The sequence below is a fragment of the Nicotiana tomentosiformis genome, chromosome 9 (assembly GCF_000390325.3).
Source record: "Nicotiana tomentosiformis chromosome 9, ASM39032v3, whole genome shotgun sequence".
In the NCBI taxonomy this organism is placed as follows: domain Eukaryota; kingdom Viridiplantae; phylum Streptophyta; class Magnoliopsida; order Solanales; family Solanaceae; genus Nicotiana; species Nicotiana tomentosiformis.
This window is the reverse complement of record NC_090820.1, coordinates 84,994,721-85,016,848: the sequence shown is the minus strand read 5'-3', so window position 1 is coordinate 85,016,848 and position 22,128 is coordinate 84,994,721. Positions and strand designations below refer to the sequence as shown.

General features: G+C 40.7%; 1 protein-coding gene across 1 annotated transcript in view; it reads right to left on the bottom strand.

Annotated features, from left to right (window-relative positions):
* Positions 1–21,878, bottom strand: part of LOC138899124 (uncharacterized) — a 47,103-nt gene extending 25,225 nt beyond the window's left edge. Inside the window, exon 1 of the mRNA XM_070185246.1 lies at positions 21,735–21,878. Within this exon, the coding sequence (XP_070041347.1) occupies positions 21,735–21,878 (144 nt within the window). The remainder of the gene's footprint in view (positions 1–21,734) is intronic.
* Positions 21,879–22,128: the final 250 nt, after the last annotated feature.

The following is a 22,128-nucleotide window of genomic DNA, read 5'->3' as shown; positions in this document are numbered from 1 at the left end:
AAATACTATCACGAACAGATCTAAAAATGGCCGGAATAGGCTATTCATCAAGTCCATAAATACAACGGGTGCATTAGTCAACCCGAAGGACATGACAAGGAACTCGAAGTGGCCATATCGGGTCCTAAAGGCTGTCTTCGGAATATCTTTTTCCCGAACTCTGACCTGGTGGTACCCCGACCTCAAATCTATCTTTGAAAAGCATCTAGCCCCTGCAACTGATCAAACAAGTCATCGATCCTTGGAAGTGGATACTTATTCTTAATAGTTACCTTGTTCAGCTACCTATAATCAATACACATCCTCAGCGAGCCATCTTTCTTCCGCACAAATAGTACTGGTGCACCCCAAGGTGAGGTACTGGGCCTGATGTAACCTTTCTCCAGCAAATCTTTTAACTGCTCCTTCAACTCCTTCAATTCGCCAGGTGCCATTCTATACGGAGGGACGGATATTGGTTGAGTTCCTGGAAGCAAATCGATGCTAAAATCAATCTCTCGCTCTGGAGGAATACCTGGAAGCTCATCTGGAAACACATCTGCATACTCTTTGACTACGGGAATAGACTGAAGTGTAGGTATCTCAGCATCTGCATCTCTAACTCGCACAATATGATAAATGCACCCTTTTGCGATCATTTTCCTCGCCTTCAGATAGGAAATAAACCTACCTCTGGGTGTTGGTGTATTACCTACCCATTCAAGGACTGGCTCACCCGGAAAATGAAATCTGGCTGCCTTTGCTCGGCAATCAACTGTGGCATAGCAAGCTGCCAACCAGTCCATGCCCATGATAGCATCAAAATCCATCATCTCTAGCTCAACTAGGTCAGCTGAGGTCTGACGACTACAAATTGTCACCGTACAACCTCGGTAAACCCGTCTAGCAATAATTGATTCTCCGACCGGTGTAGATACCGCAAAAGGATCACTTAGTATTTCAGGCACTATACCAAACTTCCTCGCGACAAATGGGGTAATATACGATAAAGTAGATCCTGGGTCTATCAAAGCATAAGCATCGTGAGAGCAAATGGTTAATATACCTGTCACAACGTCTAGTGAAGACTCCTGGTCCCGTCGACCCGCTAAAGCATAGATACGGTTCTGATTACCACTTGAACTGGAACCTCTACCTCTGCCCCGACCTCTACCAGCCGAAGACTGAGACTCGCGCCCTGAAGGATGCACGGACATAGATGATCCTGTTGCTGAACTCGCTGGTTGTGCCATTCCCCCCGAATCTCTATTTGGGCAATCCCGCATCATATGCCCTGGACGCCCACATGTATAACAAGCATCAGAACCTGCTCGGCATTGGCTCAAGTGTCCTCTACCACAGATGTCACACCGTGGAGGAAGTGACCATGTCTGCGTAGATCCTCGCTGTCGCTGCAAACCTGACGCCCGTGAGCTCTCACCTGGTCCTGACTGATTATAGCGGTCATACCTGTAACCCTGTAACTGAGGTGGCGGAGGCCTAGGTGGCCGTCCGAAGTACTGGGTCCTATAACTACCCTGATATTTCTCCTGAGACCTGGGAAATCTCATCCTCTTACGTTGCCCTTGCTCAGCCCTCTCTGTACCCTGCTGCCGACGCCTACCCCTTTCTATATTCTGGGCAAATGCCTGAATCCGGGAGATATCCATACTATCCTGCAATGCAGCGGTGGCACATGCCTCGGTTAACTCTGGGGCTAACCCTGCTATAAACCTGTGAATCCTGTCCCATATAGTAGTAATTATGGATGGTGCATATCTGGCCAATGAGTCAAAACGGAGACTATACTCTCGAACACTCATATTACCCTGCTTGAGGGCTAGAAACTGATCGACTCAAGCCTGTCGGATCTCCCGTGGTAAGTACTGGTCAAGGAAGGCATCTGAAAAATTCTCCCAAATAGCTGGAGGTGCATCACGTCCCCTGGACCTCTCCCATCCCTCGTACCAAAGGATGGCTATATCTCGGAGTCGAAAAGCTGCTAGCTCAACTGCCTCTTTCTCCGTGGCATGCATAACACGAAAGATCCTGTGAAGCTGATCTATGAAATCCTGCGGGTCCTCCCTCTGATCTGTCCCCGTGAACTCTGGGGGACTCAAAGCAATAAACTCTCGGACCCTTGAACTCCCAGACCCCTCAGAAGTTCCTGCACTAGCTGATGCCCTAGCCTGTTGCTGGGTAGCTACCAACTGTGTCAACAAATGCACCGCACTCCTCAAGTCCTGATCTGATGGAAGTGGAGGGGGAACTGGATGTGCGGTTTCCCTAGGAATCTCCGTAGTTGGTGGAGGAGCCGGTAATGGCTGAGTAGGGGTCTCACCTTGAGCCTCAGACTGGGCCCCATCTACTGGGGGTACCCTGCTGGTCCCCTCACCTACTGCTGTATCTCTCCTCTGGCTAGCCGTAGTCTTCCTAGTCACCGTCATCTGTGCATGCAAACACCAACACATAAGTTTAATTCAAATTTCCTATAACTCAGTTCTGTAGCACGATTTGGATTTCAAAGAAGGGTAACCAACTCCTAAATGCCCTGTAGTGCCCTGCTTATATAATGTGGTGCACAACACATCTATAAACAAGACTCTACTAGACACGGCTTGTAGACTCCCTAGGATAGAACTGCTCTGATACCAAGTTTGTCACGCCCCGAACCTAGGAGCGAGACAAGCACCCGGTGCCTCACCTAACCTGGCGTACCAAATTGCGACTAAGGGACTCTGAACACATAATGTCATACTTTGGCCATGGGGCCACCTTGCAAGACAATTTGCGAAGCAAAATATAAAATTGAATGGAAACTAGCGCTAACTAAACATCAATATAAAGCTAGGCTAAAAAGGCCGTCATAGCTACTACAGCTGACAAACCACCAAATTATACATACCAAGCCTACAAACCCAACATACTGCACTAACCAACAGGATATGTCTACAAGCCTCTACTGATAGATATATTGTGATCGGAACAGGGCCCCGACCTACCCATATTATATATATAAATATATACATAAGATGCACACAAAAACCTAGACCCGATAACTCTGAAGGTTGTGGAGCTTACCGATCAGGCTAAACTCTAGAAACACCTACTGAGGAGGTCTACTCGTCTGTCTATCTGAACCTGCATGCATGAAATGCAGCGTCCCCGGAAAAGGGACGTCAGTACGAAATAATGTACCGAGTATGTAAGGCAATAACATAACTGAAAATCGAAACTGAACTGATAATATAATAACTGGAAGTAACTGGGAGTCAAAGATGATCTGGAGATATACTTACCTGCTGATACTGACTCAACTCCTTCAATATAGTAAGTAAAATAATTGTACGGCCTTATAAGGCTCGGTATATATAACTGCTCTGCCATAGTAGGCTCGCTCATAGGCGCTCGGCCATACTAGGCTATGTATCTCGACCATGCTGGGCTCGCTCATAGGCGCTCGGCCACAGTAGGCTCGGTATATAACTTTCCATCTGATCAGAGGTTGCCCAATAGGGGCCTGCCCATCGATTATAGCTCGATGGTAATGAAAATACTGTAATACTGTATATATAGGCTTGCTGCTCTCTTGACTGGAAGAAGACAATACTAAAATTGAATATAGAGTCTCGATAAGGAATAATATTGTAACTTATGAGACTAGAATAGTGTGAATAAATTCATGAATATGAACTTCTCTTTTTGTCTCATTACTAACACATGTAGCTACGAGATCATGCCAAAATGAAGGAAGGCTTAGCCTTAACATACCTTATCACAATCTTTTCAATCACCAAGTTGAACTCACCTCTTCGCACCTTAACCTACAAGAATGATAATAATACTATCGTTAAGTTACGAAAGGTACAACTATCGCACAACAAACGACAAACTTATTTTGTATTAAAACGGGCAGCATCTCCCCTATAATCCTTACTTCCTCCAAATTCAAGATAACACCAACAATACAAAAACAGAACAATAACAACATATATACATCATTTTCCAGCCCTATATACACCATCAAATACTACAAAACAGCCCAACACACCCCAATCTCTTCGTACACAAAACGACCACTGTAGTAGTGTCAAACGATCCGAAAATGTTATGACGAACGACCAGGCAACCACCCTACATTTATATGGTGTTTATAAACCCCCTTCCTCCTCCAAAACTCCACAAAACAGTAGTAAAACACGCAGCCCAACAGCAACACAAAATAGTTCACAAAACAGTCCGCTACAAGTGAATAACTCGAACTCACGGCTTCCGATCACCGTCTCGTGAGTTCTTACAAGTATAGAACGACTTACCATGAATTTACCGAAGAAAAATTGGATGAAAGAGAGCAGTAAACTCACCTTATTTGTTGGATAACTCAGCTCTTATCTTGGTTCTTCAAACTCTAGGTTTTACCTCCAATTGGAACTTGAAAGGGAGAGAAAATCAATTAGGGTTTGTGGGAAATTTTTGGGAGGATTCTTTGCAGAGCTTATGTCTGGTTATTATGCTCTATTTTAAGTCTAATATATGAAGAAAATAGGCCCTTAAAAGTCCTCTTTGGACGACCCGAAATGGCCCATTTTTTGGGCTCTCATTTAAGCAAGTAGGTGACACACCTACTTGTCACCTAGCAGCTTGCGCAGTATCGCACAAATGCCCATATCTTTCTACTCCAATGTCATATTGACAAACGGTTTAATGTTTTGGAAAATAGACTCATAGATATTTAATTTGATGGATGGAACACCCCATAACTCTAAGTATATTGGGAGAAAATCGCAGTTATATTTGACCCAAAGTTTCAGTAAAACTTATGAATGTAACTTGTGATGACTTTCATCGACTTTTGTTCCACAACTCGCTTGACTTCAAAACATAACACACGGATGTCATACGACTAATATACATCATAACATAATCTCCTTATCATGTTAAGCACCCTAGTCTCACCCCAAAGGTATATGTTATAACATTCCCAACTTGTCGACTTTCGACGAAATATTATTTTCTTCAATTGCTTTAGCTTCTGAACCGTGCAACCCTCTTTGTACTTGTTATTCATGATCTTCAATATTTGTAACCTCAGAGGTAACATGATTAAATTACTTTATATACTTTTAAATATTATCTTATTTTTAGTCCTACATTAGTTTTCTTACGATGCATTTTTACGTACGAAAATATAGGGTGTAACATCTACCCTTGGACCCGGGTTTTGACCGGGCGAGCTCGAGGGTTGACTTTTGTTATCTTTTGAGAATTGTGTAAAGAGCCAAGATTTATCTATTGTAATTGGTTTCCCTTGCATTCTTTGATGATATTAAATTATTTTTGGTTAGATTTGATTCGTGTGGAGGCAAAATTTAGGGGAAAAACTATTTTTGACGGTTGATTTGGCCTAGTCGATGTATGTATTTTGCCTAACCTTGTATTGGAAAACTACCCCTTAGGATTTGGGTTGTTGTGTATTAATTGTACTATGTGGAAGACGTCTACACAAGGTGACGAGTGTGTACTTGGGATATATGTGGTATTTTGATCGGTTTAGACTTTTAGACTTCTTTCATGTATTTAATTGAATTTATTGTAACATATTACACCTTTCACCGTTAAATTTACTCTCACATGCTCTAATTGACGTTACTATCACTTGTTCTATCCTTTATTGTTGTAGATGCTCTTATATGCTTTAGTTGAAGTTGCTATCTCCCTCATTGTCTTGTTATCTCTTTTATTGTTAAATTACTCTTACTTGAAGTTGTTATTTCATGGAATATCTTCTTTTTGGTTTATTGGTGTTGAAGATGTAAAATCCAATATCACATTGAGGTTGAAGTTGTTAATTGTTGAGGTATCTTTCCTTGTTGAGTATTCCCCATTCATGTTGTTGTTATTAAGATTCTTGTACACATTGTGATTGAGCCCTAGGCTATATGTTGTGGTAACATTAGTATTGTTGCTTTGGCAAGTGTCGTGGCATATGGGCACACGTGGTGCGAGTTGATTATTGTGTTGTGATATTGGTACGCATGCGGTGGTATAAGGATAGGGATTGATAGGCATGCAGTAAGATAAGGTGAGATTTATACGTGTGTTGCTAGTAAGAGAATTACTTGAAGCCACGCGATGAGATAAGGGGGCTAAAATGCGTGTAGCTATTTTCGAAAAAATGTTTTTAAAAATAAATGCGAGGCTCACACGGTGATATAAGGAAAAATTGTGATTGATATTGTAAAATGTGAATATGAAGTGTGGTACCTCTGTTGTGATTCTTGTTGTATATTCCATGCTAAAAGAGGCTTGTTGGTTGAACAATTCTTGTTATTTTCTTCATTGTCTTACTTGTAATTGTCCGTGTTTGACTACTTGTTGTTTCATCATGTGTTCACTACATGTTTCCTTTATCGCTTAAATTTCCGTTGTTAGTTTACATTATTGAAATGCTTATCATTTATTTACTTCCTCGCTTTCCATTATTAGACTATGCTATATTCTGTTCAGTTTTCTTATCCTAGTAGGTGTCTTGACCTGGCCTCATCACTACTTTACCGAGGTTAGGCTTGATGCTTACTGGGTACTGTTATGGGGTACTCATACTACGCTTCTGCATATTTTTTGTGCAGATCCAGGTACATCTGCCCGTGCCGGACGCTAGTGATCATTCACCTATTTTTGGAGACTTCAAGGTATACCTGCTCGACGTCCGCAGGCCTTAGAGTCAACTTCCGCTATTCTATTATTAATGTTTATCCTCTATTCAGACAATGATGCATTTGAGATTTTAGTACTTTTTGTAGAGCTTATGACTTAGTTTCACTGGATTTTAAGAGTATTGTAGGTATGATTCAGTATTGAGATTATTACGAGACTTATCATTTTATATCATGTTTTTCAGTCTTTATTTCTGTCATATTCTCTTGTTTGTTAGGCTTACCTAATCTTAGAAACTAGGAGCCATCACGACATCCTAAGGTGGAAAATTGGGGTTGTGACAGAAACGATGTCGAAACATAAAAAATGAGCTCAACACAATTTGAAACTCACCCGAGCCCCTCTGGACCCTATCCGAACATATCAATAAGTCCCAAAACATAATACAGACCTGATCGAGGCCTCAAATCCCACATAACAACATCAAAATCATGAATGACACCTCAAATCAAGCTTAAGGAACTAATGAACTTTCAACTTTCAAAACTCGTGCCGAACCTTATCAAATCAACTCAGAATGACGTCAAATTTTACATACAAGTCCCAAATGACATAACAAACCTATTCCAATTCTCAGAACAATAATCCGAATTCGATAACATCGAAGCCAACTCTCGGTCAAACATATGAACTTTCCAATCCTTCAAATTGCCAACTTTCACCAATTAAAGCCAAAATCTTCTAGAAATATCCAAATGCAAATCCGGGCATACGCCCAAGTCCAAATCACCGTCTGGACCTAACAAAACCATAAAAACTCCGATCCGATGTGAGATACACAAAAGGTAAACTTGGTCAACTACTCCAACTTAAAGCTTCCTAGTTAAGAATCATTCCTCCAAATCAATCCGGAATCACTCGAAAACCAAAACCGACAATACACGCAAGTCATAATACACCATATGAAGCTACTCATTAACTCATACCACCGAACCGGATGTAAATACTGGAAACCACCGGTCGGGTCGTTACATCGAGCCTATGGAGGAGTCTAGGGATGAGGAACAAAGTGCATATATTCTGAAATTTGCGATGCCAAGGAACCAAAATGACATTACTCACTTAAAGGCAAATAAGTGCAAGATGCAACCTTATTTGCTTGTTTTTTTTGTATTCATAGCACCACCCCAGAATCATAATCGCAAGCTTGCATCAAAATTGGGGGCGCAATTCATATCCTCCAAGTGGAAGAAAAAAGTGATGAAATTGGTGTAAGTCTTGCCACGAGTATAAATAAGACGCTTGTTTGGAGTCAACCCAATTCTATTTTTTCTTTTTAGTTTTGTTTATTCTTTTTATTTTTTTAATCGTTGTAGTGTTGTTTTGTTATTCTATAGGAGTAGAAGAATGATATCAAACCCAATATGCATGTGATTAATCGAGCAGGTGGTTGAAACTAAGTGTGGGGTGCCCGCACAAATGACCATACCTGAGAGAAGTCTGAGTATCCCGTGAGCTCCTGATACTTCGGTCTTTTACCTACCAGGGAGTCTCTTTTACCCTCTTATTATTTATTGGATGCATTGAGGATATTGCACAATTTTAAGTGTGGGTTGGGGAGATTGTCTAGGTGATTTTCTGTGCTATCTTAGCATAGTTGTAGTGCTCTTTCTTAGTTAGTAGTTTTTCGAAAGAAAAAAAAAGTAGAAAATTGGGATTTTCCGGACGATGAATTTTGTGGACAACTTTCTTGAGGAACTAAAGTCCAATAAAAAAAATCCAAAAATATTATCTTTTTGTTTCTAGTAAGTTTTAGTTAGGTAATAATCCCTCTTGATTTTTATTTGTGCATCTGTTCTTTTTTAGGGGATGTAACTTGAACCAGGTAATTTTTATTTTTAGGATTAAATTTTATTAGGAGTAGTTTTTTTTTTTTTGGACTAGTAAAAAGAGAGAGAAGATAGACCTTTTGTGACTTGTTTGACACTAGAATATTTATGCCTGAGCTTGAGTAGTAATTTCTTGTGAGTGCTTGAGTTAAGTCAGAATAGCAGACTTTCTGACACCTAGACTCAGGGTTGTGACTCTGTATGTAGCTTATTCTTATTTTTTCGTTTGCTATGATCTTGTTTGTCTTAGAGTAGATTGATCCATCTTGATAGATACTTGTGCAATGTGGGGTGAGGATTTCTTACATATATTTCATGTTTTGCATGTTAGTTTAGAACTTGCCCTGCATGTTATTGAAGTGAATTAAAAGTGTTGCTCTATTTAGAAGATGATGAGAGGATTTCTTTGATATGTCTTATGAATTTTAGCCTTTTAAGATATTTTACCACTAGTTAGCCCTTTGAGCTTGTATCCTTTTGTTTGGAAACCGTATTTTTGCCTTGATTCTTTGATGAATTCCTTATTTTTGCACACTGCTTCCTTTAACACTGTGATATTAATTGATAATTTGAAGAAATGGATGATTAAGTAAAAAATGGTGACCAACGATAGTTGAAAAGTGATGAAAAGGCCCTCTTGAAACTAATGTGACATGAAAAAAAAGAGAATGAAAAAATGAAACAGTCTTGATATGAGGGAAATTCTTGTAAACCAATTGATTAAGAGAGGGATGAAAATAAAATTAAGAGATAAAAATAATGGGTGATGAAGTCTAAAAGTGCAAAGTGGTTAGGAAAGTGTAAGTCACTATTATATAGTTCTCTTATCCGTCCTCTTGCCAACAGTACAACCCGTTAAAGTCCTATTTGATTCTATTCGAGCATACTTAATGCGTAGAGATGTACATAATGGGCAAGCCTATTGTTCTTTGTGCATACACATGAATTCGTTTGTGAGTGCGAGAGTTATTTTTTGATGCTACGTCCTTAATTTATATTCATTCTTTGATTTTAGTGTATGGACTATTTATTCTTGTGAGAAAACTTGTTTTATGATAGATAGGTTATGTTATTAGCTTTACTTGACAGAGTAGTGGGCGAGCTTAAATTTGGTGAGTGAGAGTCCATCTCTGAGGTTAGGAGGTTAGAAGTTTGTTGTATGTTTGTGACTTGTATATCTTGCATGATGATCATGAAGTGTATATCTGATGGTTTGAGTTGCTATAGGACCTAATTGTTAGTATCAGCCAAAGTGGTGGTGTTTCTAGGCTTGATTTATTGAGAGTGGCTTTAATGCTTACTTGAAGACAAGCAAGAGTTTAAGTGTGGGGTGGTGATGTTCGGCCAAAAAATACATATATTTAACCATTGTTACCTCACATTCTACTACTTTTAATTAACTTTTGAGTATTAATTATATTACTTTATGCTTAATATTATATTTTAACTTTATATCAATAGAGCGGTGTGAACATGAAGAGATTTGGAGAAAAATTGAATAAAACGCGAAAGATAAAGAAAGAAAAGTAAAAGAATAAAAAGGAAGGAGACAAAAGGGGAGCACCCTTTGGTGTTTGTCCCCCAAGTGTAAAAAAAAAAAGGGAAATACAATTCAAATAAAGGAATTGGAAACGAAGCAAGCAAAAACGTCATTGGTTTCAACAATAGGCCAGCGCGAGGCGGTGGTCTGGATGCTGCGTTGCAGGATTTTTTCTATTTCGCCCGGGACAAGGTTATTTCAGCCCTACACAGTCCCAAATCATATAAAATGGGTCCTAAATCTAACATAATTTGAAGGATAATTCACGTACAGGAACACAACCCACGCTTGGAGGATGTTTCTAACTAGTTTTTTTTCTCTTCTCTTCTTTTAATTTTGTAGTTTATTAGTTCTAGAGTTGTGAGGTGCTACATGAACGTTATAGTTTGAAACTTGAATTGTTCTTATTAGTTTATCATATTGGATTATTTATTCAATCTTACTCTTAAATATTTGATTGCTTGATCATCAATTGGATACTATCTATGAATCTAGGATTGAACTCAGGAGAGAGAATTCTAGATTGCATATAAGATTGAGTTGTAAGGCCTCGTAAAATTTTGCAAAACAAAATAATGTTTCGTGGTGACGAATTGGTTTTACGTGTTGAGTATTATAGAAATTATTCGTGGTGAGCTTGCGAGGCGCGGCTCAGACCTTTTGGGTTAAAAAATGCACCGGAAAGTAAAGAAATATTTTTGGCGGAAGAACGTATTTCTGCGGTCCATTATGCGACCACAGAATCACTCTGCGGGCCGCATAATGGCCGCAGAAGTCAGGCAAAAGAGGGTCAGCTTGGATGCAATTATGTAGTCGACTATGCGACAGCATAACTGTTCTGCGGTTCATTATGAGACCGCAAAACAGTTATGTGGACCGCATAGTGACCGCAAACACAGGAAGATTTTTGGTCGTTTTGGTCAGAAATTATGCGACCGATATGCGGACCGCATATTGATTATGCGATCAAATATGCGATCGCAAAACCTGTTCCGGATCTTGATTTTTGGGTTTTTAAAACCCAACCCTATTTCGTTAAATACACTCCTTGGGCCATTTTTGAGCTATAATTTGACATTTTAGAGTGAGAGAGAGTGCCCTAGAGTGAGAAGGTGTTCTTCAATAATTGTTCTTCAATTCTTGCTCAAGTTTTGGAAGATTAAGAAGGGAAACTCACTAGGTCTTCATCCTAGAGGTAAGGTTCTACACCCTAACCCTCAATTTCGAAATTATCTGAAAATGGGTAATTAGCAAGATAATGTTTGGGCATAAGAGTTGTTTATTTTACATGCATGTGATATCAAGAGGTGTAGGAAGATTGTTGAACTAAGCATGGTAAAGATTGGGTTGTGGGATGATGGAATTCTCCATAAAAGGACTTTGAAACCTTATGCATACCTAGTGTTTGATAAAATGCTCAAATGAGCTAGTACCATGATCATCTTCCTAATTTTTGGTTCAATTTGTTATATTTTTAAAATAGATTGAAGTTGCTAAGAATTTCAGAACATTTAGAGTGTAAAGAAGCTCAAGTAAGGTATGTTGGCTAAACTCTTCTTTAAGAATTGGAATTCCCATTATCCTTGTAAGTTCCAAGATGTTGATTACAAATCGAGTATTCCGATAAGTTTTGTGATAAAGATATATGTTCAATTCGTGATTCAAATGCTCTTATCATATTGCATTATAATTTGAGGATGTGTCCCAAACTATGGATTGTGTATCCACATGTTATAATTTCAAGTCGTGATTTATGTGAAAGTTATTATGCCAAGTTGTGTAGAGATTGTGATAGTGATACACCTCTACCCGCATATATTAGGGTAAGGCAACATGACCGCTTTGTGTGGTAATTATGGTATTGTGGGACTGCACCTCCACCCGCATACATTGGGGTGAGACGGTACGACCGCTTTGTGTATAGTTTTGGTATTGTTGTGGCACCACCACCCACATATATATATATATTGGGGCGAGGCGGCATAGCTGCTTTGTATTGGTATTGGTATTGTTGATGCATTTCCACCCGCATACATTGGGGTGAGGCGGCATAGCCGCTTTGTGTTGGTATTGGTATTGTATGCGGGTAGAGGCAACATGACCGCTTTGTGTGGTAATTATGGTATTGTGGGACTGCACCTCCACCCGCATACATTGGGGTGAGACGATACGACCGCTTTGTGTATAGTTTTGGTATTGTTGTGGCACCACCACCCACATATATATATTGGGGTGAGGCGGCATAGCTGCTTTGTGTTAGTATTGGTATTGTTGATGCATTTCCACCCGCATACATTGGGGTGAGGCGGCATAGCCGCTTTGTGTTGGTATTGGTATTGTTGATACATTTCCACTCGCATACATTGGGGTGAGGCGGCATAGCCGCTTTGTGTAGGTTCTTGGTACAGTGGTTATATATCCACCCGCATACATTGGGGTGAGGCGGCAGTGCCTCTTGAGTAGAGTTGTGGTATTGTACTTACACTTCCACCTGCATTCGTTGGGTGAGGCGGCGGGGCCGCTTTGTGTGAAGATGGTTACAGAGGATCTTATCTTAAATATTATAAATGTTATTGATAGCTCTTAAGAATCTTTCTCTAGTTTAAATGGTTATCTATATTATGCTATTGTTGTCCTGATTCATCATATTCATATTGTATTTCTAAATTCTTAAATTGGTGTTTGGTTTTCATACTAGTACTATTCGATGGTACAAACGTCCCTTTTGTCGGGAGTGCTGCATCTTTAAATGGGTGTAGGTGGTTCCGCAGCAGGAGGTATTGATCAGTGATAGCAGTACACCTTCTTTCCAGCTGACTTGGTGAGCCCCACTTCATCCCGGGGTCATTTATCTTTTGTTCTTTATGTATTCTGTTTGAGGTATAGCCGGGGCCTTGTTGCTGGCATTATCATTGTACTCTTCTTTATCTATAGAGGCTCCGTAGACATAGTGTGGGTTGTGTATTGGTGTTGGGAAAGTCGAAATATGTTATGTTGTGGCTGTAGTATTTGTCTATTTAAGACTTTAAAAATGATGGAACTATTGGTAATGAATTGGTATTGTAGACATGAACACCTTTTTGTCTAATTAATGAAAATATGTATTATCTTCATTCGTGGATGAATTTGGGTAGAATGAAATTTAGCAGGCTTGCTCGGTCGGGTTCACTCGGTTGAGCGCCGGTCGCGCTCCTCGATTTTGGGGCGTGACATGAGTAGAGCAAGATCTTGAACCTGAGTATCAGAAATAGATTTGTGGTTAGGATAGGGATATACCTAATTGACTTGCTTGGTTACTATATGGGAATTATTAATGCGTTCTTGTTAATCCTAATTCCATAGGAATATATGCGTTATGTTAGCTTGAATAGGCGAGTAGTACTTCGGAAGAATGCTATGAGTAATATTAATCGTGTCAATCAATAAACAAGATAAATTAATTAGACAGTTTAAGTGGAAGACTCAATGGGATTGTTAGCTAACCCATAGCTCTGGAATACGTTCTCCCATTGAATTCATCTCTAAGATTACAGACTTGTTTCCTTTAATTTTTTAGCTTACTACTCTAGATTAGTTCTAATTAAATAATCACAATTTAGGAATCACTTGAATAAATTAATTGTTTGAGTTTAATTTAATTAATAGTTAATCACGAGTTCTCGTGGGAACGATATTCTACTTTGTATACGGTCAAAACCGGTTTTGCCCTTCGTGTAATTAGTCGAGATTGGAACATGATAGACCAAGGGTCGTCATCATAATATCGAGATGAGATCTGAAGCCAGGTTATCGAGCTCAAGATTCAGGGATCGATCAATACCGAGCTCGAAGTTAATATCGAGCTCGAGTCCAAATCGAACCATGATGTGAAATGGTGTTATCGAACTCGAGATCCAGACCAGTCGATACCGAGCTTGAGTCAATATCAAGTTCGAGATCCAGAGATCGACAAGTTAGAAGACTGACCAAGATCGAGCTAAGAGACAAAGAGCCATTGTAGCCGCACCGAGGGAGAGAATCTCGGCGAGAATTAAGGAAAAACTAATTAACTAATCTATCATATGATCTCCACTATGTATTTTTAATTATATCAAAGGAAAAATCCCTCCACTATATGAAGAGTGGCTATCATTTCTGTAAAGGACACATTAAACATTGAGACATCAATACACTCTCACATTTCAAAGATTATTGATATTTACACAGAAGTATAGTAAAAATTATCCTTTTTGGGCGTTGGACATTGATTCATCTTGCTTGTTCATAAATCATTCTCTACTCAATTTGGTTTGTATTTCATTTCTTTTTTACAGTCAATATTCAATATATTTCTACTTATTTTGCCGATTTATACCAAGTTATACCACGTATCTTTAGAACTACGTATAAAACTCTATCCGTTTTTTGGGTAAACAGTTTGGCGCCCACCGTGGGGCTAAGGATAATAGTGGTTATTTGGTATGAATCTCTGCAAAACACACCATTTTACACTTGCTCCTGGAAGTGTCATTGATTTCAGGTTAAAAACAACGAACCCTCAATTAATGGCTCCACCTATTGACAACGAAGTTGGCCTTCAAGATGAGAACAACAACCTGACAACTGGGGATGAAAGGCCACTCGTCGATCCCGTTGGAACTCAGGCCGCAGATCCAATCGATGTCAATTCACATGTGGCCATCACGTCGAACCAACGTTCCGACCCCAAAAACAGCATCCATGGTGGAACTCGACCTACAGTTCGAAATACCAAAACTATTGGAGAAGACAGGATCGGCCTACGTATGATCTTCGAAATGTTACAAGCTCAACAGGTAGCAATAGCTTAGTTACAGAGCCAAACCCAGGCACCGAGCAGGGCCGAGCCCGATCCATCCTGAGAAATCACCCACGAAATGGGGCCAGCCGTAGTAAGATCAAATGAACAAAAATCGGGGACTAATCCCGAAATTATCAAGATATTAGAGGAATTGACAAAACGAATTGAGTTAGGAGAAAAGAGGATTTAAGCAAATGACAAAAACGTAGAAACGTATAACTTCAGGGTTGGTCAGATCCTGGGGGAACTACCGGTATTGAAGAGCTTGGATTCCAAAAAATTCATACAAAAACCTTTCCCCCCGAGCGTGGCTCCTAAATCGATCCCCAAGAAGTTTCGCATGCCCGAAATTCCTAAATATAATGGAACGACCGACCCCAACGAACATGTCACCTCTTACACATGTGGCATCAATGGGAATGATCTAGAAGACGACGAGATCGAATCCGTACTATTGAAGAAGTTTGGGGAAACCCTGTCAAAGAGGGCAATGATATGGTATAATAATTTACCATCTAACTCTATCGATTCTTTTGCTATGCTTGCAGATTCTTTCGTAAAAGTACACGCCGGAGCCATAAAGGTCGAGACCAGGAAGTCGGACCTTTTCAAGGTAAAGCAAAAGGATAACGAGATGCTAAGAGAGTTCGTATCTCATTTTCAAACGGAACGAATGGATCTACCACCGGTCACAGATGATTGGGCTGTACAAGATTTTACTCAAGGACTGAATGAACGAAGCTCGATGGCTTCACGATAGATGAAGAAGAATTTGGTCGAGTACTAGGCTGTTACCTGGGCCGATGTGCACAATCGATGTCAATCGAAGATCAGAGTTGAAGACGATCAATTGGGTTCTGGGTCCGCTACTAAAAGGGACATCAACCGAGAACCAAGGTCGAATAAGGACCGATATCAGCCGTATAGCGGAGATCGTAGGGATAGCGAACCTACACGCAATTCTGTACGCAATGAAGGGCACCTTCGAGAATTTTAAGTGACCGGGCCAAAAACCATTTCAAAAACAGAGATGTCAATAGACAAAACGAACAAAAAGAGCCACAATACATCATCCACATGATCATCGGAGGGATCGACGTTCCCCAATGACCGGTGCTTAAACGCACTAAGATATCTATTGTAAGAGAAAGGCGATCTCTGACTCAGGATTACACACCTAAAGGAACTTTTTCCTTTAGTGACAGAGACGCGAAAGAAATCATGCAACCCCATAACGATGCACTGGTAATATCTATACTTATGTATAAAAATCATGTTAAATGTGTGTTAATTGATCCAGGTAGTTTGGCCAACATCATTCGATCACGGGTCGTAAAGCAACTCGGTCTATAGGACCAGGTTGTACCCGCTACCCTGGTACTGAACGAATTTAATATGGCATGTGAAACTACTAAGGGTGAGATAATCTTGCCAGTAAACATGGCCGGGACCATCCAGGAAACAAAGTTCCACGTAATCGAGGTAGATATGAGATATAATGCCCTGTTTGGGAGGCCATGGATCTACAACATGAGAGAAGTGCCCTCGACCCTTCACCAGGTTCTGAAATTCCCAACATCGGAGGGAATCAAAATGGTCTATGGGGAGCAACCAGCAGCAAAAGAAATGTTTGCCGTCGATGAAGTAATTCCAATATCCTCACTATCATCAACAAAGGGATCAGATTCGAAGGAGGAACATGACACCAAATAGCAATCACAAACGTCATCCTCGACCCAACTAGAGAATCAGAAGACGGACGAAGACGATGACTATGGGATCCCTCGATCCTTTGTGGTCCCCGATAATTTCGACACTACCCAGTCAATGGTCGAAGAACTGGAGCAAATCATGCTAATCGAACATCCGTTCGAGCGAAAGGTATACCTGGGCACGGGGTTAGATCCCGAGCTCAGGAAAAAGCTTATTCAATTTCTTATAGATAACATGAACTATTTCGCTTGGTCACATCTTTACATAACAGGGATCCCACCGGAAATAGCCACTCATAGACTGAGCTTGGATCCAAAATTCCATCCGGTAAAGCAAAAAAGAAGGCCCCAGTCCTAGGTAAAACATGCCTTCATCAAGGACGAGGTAACCAAACTTCTTAAAATAGGATCCATTCGAGAAGTAAAATACCCCAAGTAGCTAGAAAATGTGGTGATAGTTCCTAAGAAAGGGAAAAAACTTAGAATGTGTATAGATTATAAAGACTTGAATAAGGCATGCCTTAAGGATTCTTTTCTTTGGCCTAGCATCAATTGTATGATCGATGCCACGGCCGGCCACGAGACTCTCAGTTTTCTCGATGCCTACTCTGGGTACAACCAGATACAGATGAACCCGGAGATCAGGAAAAGATCTTGTTTGTCACTAAGTACGGTACCTATTGCTATAACGTAATGCCATTCGGTCTAAAAAATGCTGGTGCAACTTATCAATGCCTAGAAAATCGAATGTTCGAAAAAATAAATAGGAAAATCAATGGAAGTGTATATTGATGACATGTTAGTTAAGTCCGTACGAGTAGAGGACCATTTAAAGCATTTGTAGGAAACTTTCAATGTACTAAAGGAGTACAATATGCCACTCAACCCAGAAAAATATGCATTCGGGGTTAGCTTGGGCAAGTTTCTTGGTTTCATGGTGTCCAACCGAGGAATCGAGATCAACCCCGATAAAATCAAAGCTATCGAGGACATCACGGTAGTAGATAATGTGAAGGCCATGCAAAGGTAAATAGGGAGGATAGCCACCCTTGGATGATTCATTTCGAGATCCTCAGATAGGAGCCACCGATGTTTCTCACTGCTTAAGAAGAAAAGCAACTTTGCATGGACTCCGGAATGCCAGTAGGCTTTGGAAGAACTAAAGCGGTATTTATCGAGCCCGCCTCTGCTTCATACCCCGAAAGTGGACGAATAACTTTACTTGTACTTAGCTGTCTCAGGGATAGCAGTAAGTGGAGTCCTGGTTCGAGAAGAATGAGGTACGAAATTCCCTATTTACTATGTCAGTCGGACCTTAGGCAAGGCCAAAACTAGATATCCCCACTTAGAAAAATTAGCGCTCGCTTTAATAAGTGCCTCTAGGAAACTAAAACCATATTTCCAATGTCATCTGATACATGTTGTAACAACTTATCCTCTTCAAAACATTTTGCACAAACCCGAGTTTTTGGGTCGATTGGCCAAATGGGCCATAGAAATCGGTGAATATGATATCGAGTATCGACCCCGAACCGCTATCAAATCTCAAATCTTGGCAGATTTTGTGGTTGACTTTTCACCGACCCTCATACACGAAATTAAAAAAGAGCTACTGATAAAATCGAGTACCTCTTCGGGAGTTTGGACCCTTTTCACGGACGCTGCATCGAACGCGAAGGGCTCCGGACTAGGCATTGTACTAAAATCACCCACAAGTAATATAGTTAGACAGTCTATCAGAACTACAAAATTGACTAACAATGAGGCTAAGTGTGAGGCCTTGATTGCAGGTCTCAAACTAGCTAGAAGCTTGGGAGCAGAGATCGTAGAAGCTAAGTATGATTCCCTCCTCGTGGTAAACCAAGTTAATGGGACTTTTGAAGTCCGAGAAAATTGAATGCAAAGGTACTTGGATAAATTACAGGTGATTCTACATCAATTTAAAGAATGGACTTTGCAACATGTACCCCGAGAATAGAACAGCGAGGCCGACGCTCTTGCAAACTTAGGTTCATCGGTCGAAGATGACGAACTCAACTCGGGGACTGTCGTACAACTCATAAGATCGGTGGTCGAAGAAGGTCACACTGAGATAAACTCCACAAGTCTAACTTGGGATTGGAGAAACAAATATATAGAGTACTTCAAGAGCGGGAAGCTTCCATCAGATCCAAAGGAATCGAGAGCTTTGCGCATAAAGGCAGCACGGTTCACCATATCTGAGGATGGAACGCTGTATAGAAGGACGTTCGATGGGCCTTTGGCAATATGTTTGGGACCAGGAGATACCGATTACATCCTATGGGAAATTCATGAAGGCACTTGTGGAAACCATTCTGGCACTGATTCGCTGGTCCACAAAGTAATTAGAGCAAGGTATTATTGGACCAATATGGGCAAAGATGCGAGGGAGTTCGTTCGAAAATGCGATAAATTCCAAAGACATGCGCCCATGATTCATCAACCTGGGGGAGCTGCTCCACTCGGTCCTATCTCCATGGCCTTTCATGAAATGGGGAATGGACATCGTCGGCCCCCTCCCATCGGCCCCAGGAAAATCTCAGATTATATTGTTTTTGACTGATCATTTCTCTAAATGGGTTGAAACACAGGCTTTCGAGAAAGTCAGAGAAAAAGAAGTGATAGACTTCATTTGGGACCACATCATATGTCGATTCGGGGTGCTAGCCGAGATTTTATGTGATAATGGAAAATAATTCATCGGCAGGAAAGTAACTAAATTTCTTGAGGATCACAAGATCAAAAGGATCCTATCAACACCGTACCATCCCAGCGAAAATGGACAAGACGAATCGACCAACAAAACCATCATCCAAAATCTTAAGAAGTGATTGACCAACGCAAAGGAAAAATTAAGAGAAATACTACCCGAGGTCCTATGGGCATATCGCACAACATCGAAATCCACTATCGGAGAAATGCCATTTTCGTTGGTCTATGGCACCGAAGCTTTGATCCCGGTTGAGGTCGGAGAACCTAGCATCGGGTTTCGATATGCTACAAAGGATTCAAATAACGAGACCATGAACACGAGCCTAGAATTACTGGATGAAAGACGAGAGGCTGCTCTCATCGGTTTGGCGGCCCAAAAATAGCGGATCTAAAGATACTACAATCGAAGAACCAATCTTCGACATTTCAAAATCGGGGACTTGGTACTAAGAAAAGTCACCCTCAACACCCGAAATCCAAATGAAGGGAAAATGGGTCCGAACTGGGAAGGGCCATATCAGGTTCTCGAAATCATCAGAAAAGGATCCTACAAACTTGGAGTGATAAACGGCAAACAACTACCAAGCAATTGGAATGTGTTGCACCTAAAATGATACTAATGCTAAGGTATGACCCTTCCATGTGCATTTGTATTTCAAAAATTAACCCTTGCAGATATTTGACCAGAAACAGGGATGGATTATTCAAGCCTTTAGGTCTGAAAGCACGCGTTGCACTCTTTTTCCCTTAGACCGGTTTTGTCCCAAATAGGTTTTTCGGCAAGGTGTTTAATGAGGCAACCATTGATCGTGCTAACTTAGAACAATTCAACAGTATCTGAGGCCTCTTTACAATCAACCTCGAATACTGGGGGGCATTACCCTCGAATATATCAAGTTCAATGCAAGAAAGTTACTTCATGACAACAGGGTCTCAATAGGAAAAATTTGTAAGGGCCAAATGGTCAAAACGAACCATGCCCGCATAGTATGCTCGAGCCCTGGCACAAAACATGAACACATGTATAATGACTATAAAGAGAAATTTATTCTTTACCGATATCTCATTCCTCAGAAAGTTTCCTCTACTTCATGTTCCCGATCTATTATATAAACAGGCTTAAGGGCTGACCATGATTGAAGTTTGAATAATTACCCCATAAATCGGGGTCTGAAAACCAAAACATCAACGAGATCGAGCTTCATATAGCCTAAGGGCTACCCTTTCTTCGAGTTTGAGTAAACACTCACTCGACCATTAAGCCTAAGGGCTACATTAGTTCGAGTTCGAGCAAACACTCACTCGACCATTAAGCCTAAGGGCTACATTAATTCGAGTTCGAGCGAACACTCACTCGACCATTAAAGCCTAAGGGCTATTCTTAACTCGAGTTCGAGCAAACACTCACTCGACCATTAAGCCTAAGGGCTATATTAGTTCGAGTTCGAGCAAACACTCACTCGACCATTAAGCTTAAGGGCTATATTAATTCGAGTTCGAGCAAGCACTCGCTCGATCATTAAACCTAAGGGCTACATTAGTTCGAGTTCGAGCAAGCACTCACTTAACCATTAAGCCTAAGGGCTACATTAGTTCGAGTTCGAGCAAACACTCACTCGACCATTAAGGGCTACATTAATTCGAGTTCGAGCAAACACTCACTCAACCATTAAAGCCCAAGGGCTATTCTTACTTCGAGTTCGAACAAACACTCACTCGACCATTAAGCCTAAGGGCTACTCTTACTTCGAGTTCGAAGAAAACACTCACTCGACCATAAAGCATAAAGGACTATTTTTTGCTTCGAGTTCAAGAAATCATTTTCACTCAACCATTAAGGTCAAGGGCCACATTGATTCGAGTTCGAACTATTGCCCCGAATCAAGCTTAAAAAGGCTACCTCAGTTCGAATTCAGACATTCACTCATGGACTGCCTATAAGAAATGGTCGAGTGCAGTACTTACTTTCGGCCCTTACTATCTCAATATTGGACTTATTCAATGCTAAGGCACTTTTGACCTTTGTATAAATTAACAAAAAAAAGATTCGGGAGCGATAAAAGGGAAATTTTTTATATACAAATCTTGTACAAAGGCAACTCGACCCGAAAGAAGTTCTTTACAAAGACCGAAGGCAGCCTCAAAAGAAATAACAACAACTACCTAAGGTCTTAAATGGCTTGGTCTTCATCGGAGGCCACGTTCTCGGTATCTTCCTCGCCTTCCGATTCGCTATAGGAGTCTTCCTCAGGGAAGGCCAGCCTTCAAGCCTTGTTTTCCTCTGCCTTGGCAATTTCAATCTCGACCCCAACATTGAAGCCCTAAGAATTGACCTCCTGGAGAGCTTCTCTCCGAGCCTTCCATTTAGCGTGCTCGACCATGCTCTTGGCTTTGGCTTAGTTGACCTCAACATCGATCCTGAACTGGGCAACTTTAGTATCAGCTATTTTATTGGCCTCGATCACCTCAGATCTGGCCACTTCAAGTTCATCATCCAAGCTTGCTTTATCAAAGATAGCCAAATCCAACCGATGCTGAAGCTTCTTCATCCTCTTGATTAGCCCCGGGGCATTTTCTTTCGTAGATCAAAGTTGGGCCTCAGACAACTCCAACTGAGCTTGAACGACATCTTTTTTTGAGGCAAGGATATCCATATTCTTTTTAAATTCTTTCGCCTCGGCCAGTATCCCATCTACCTATGAGTTAAGCCGTTCGATCTGCTCGATCCTCTGCCAAACCCGCAGAATCAGATCGTTAGTGGTTATCTCCAATTCATCTTCACTATCATTGAAAATTCGG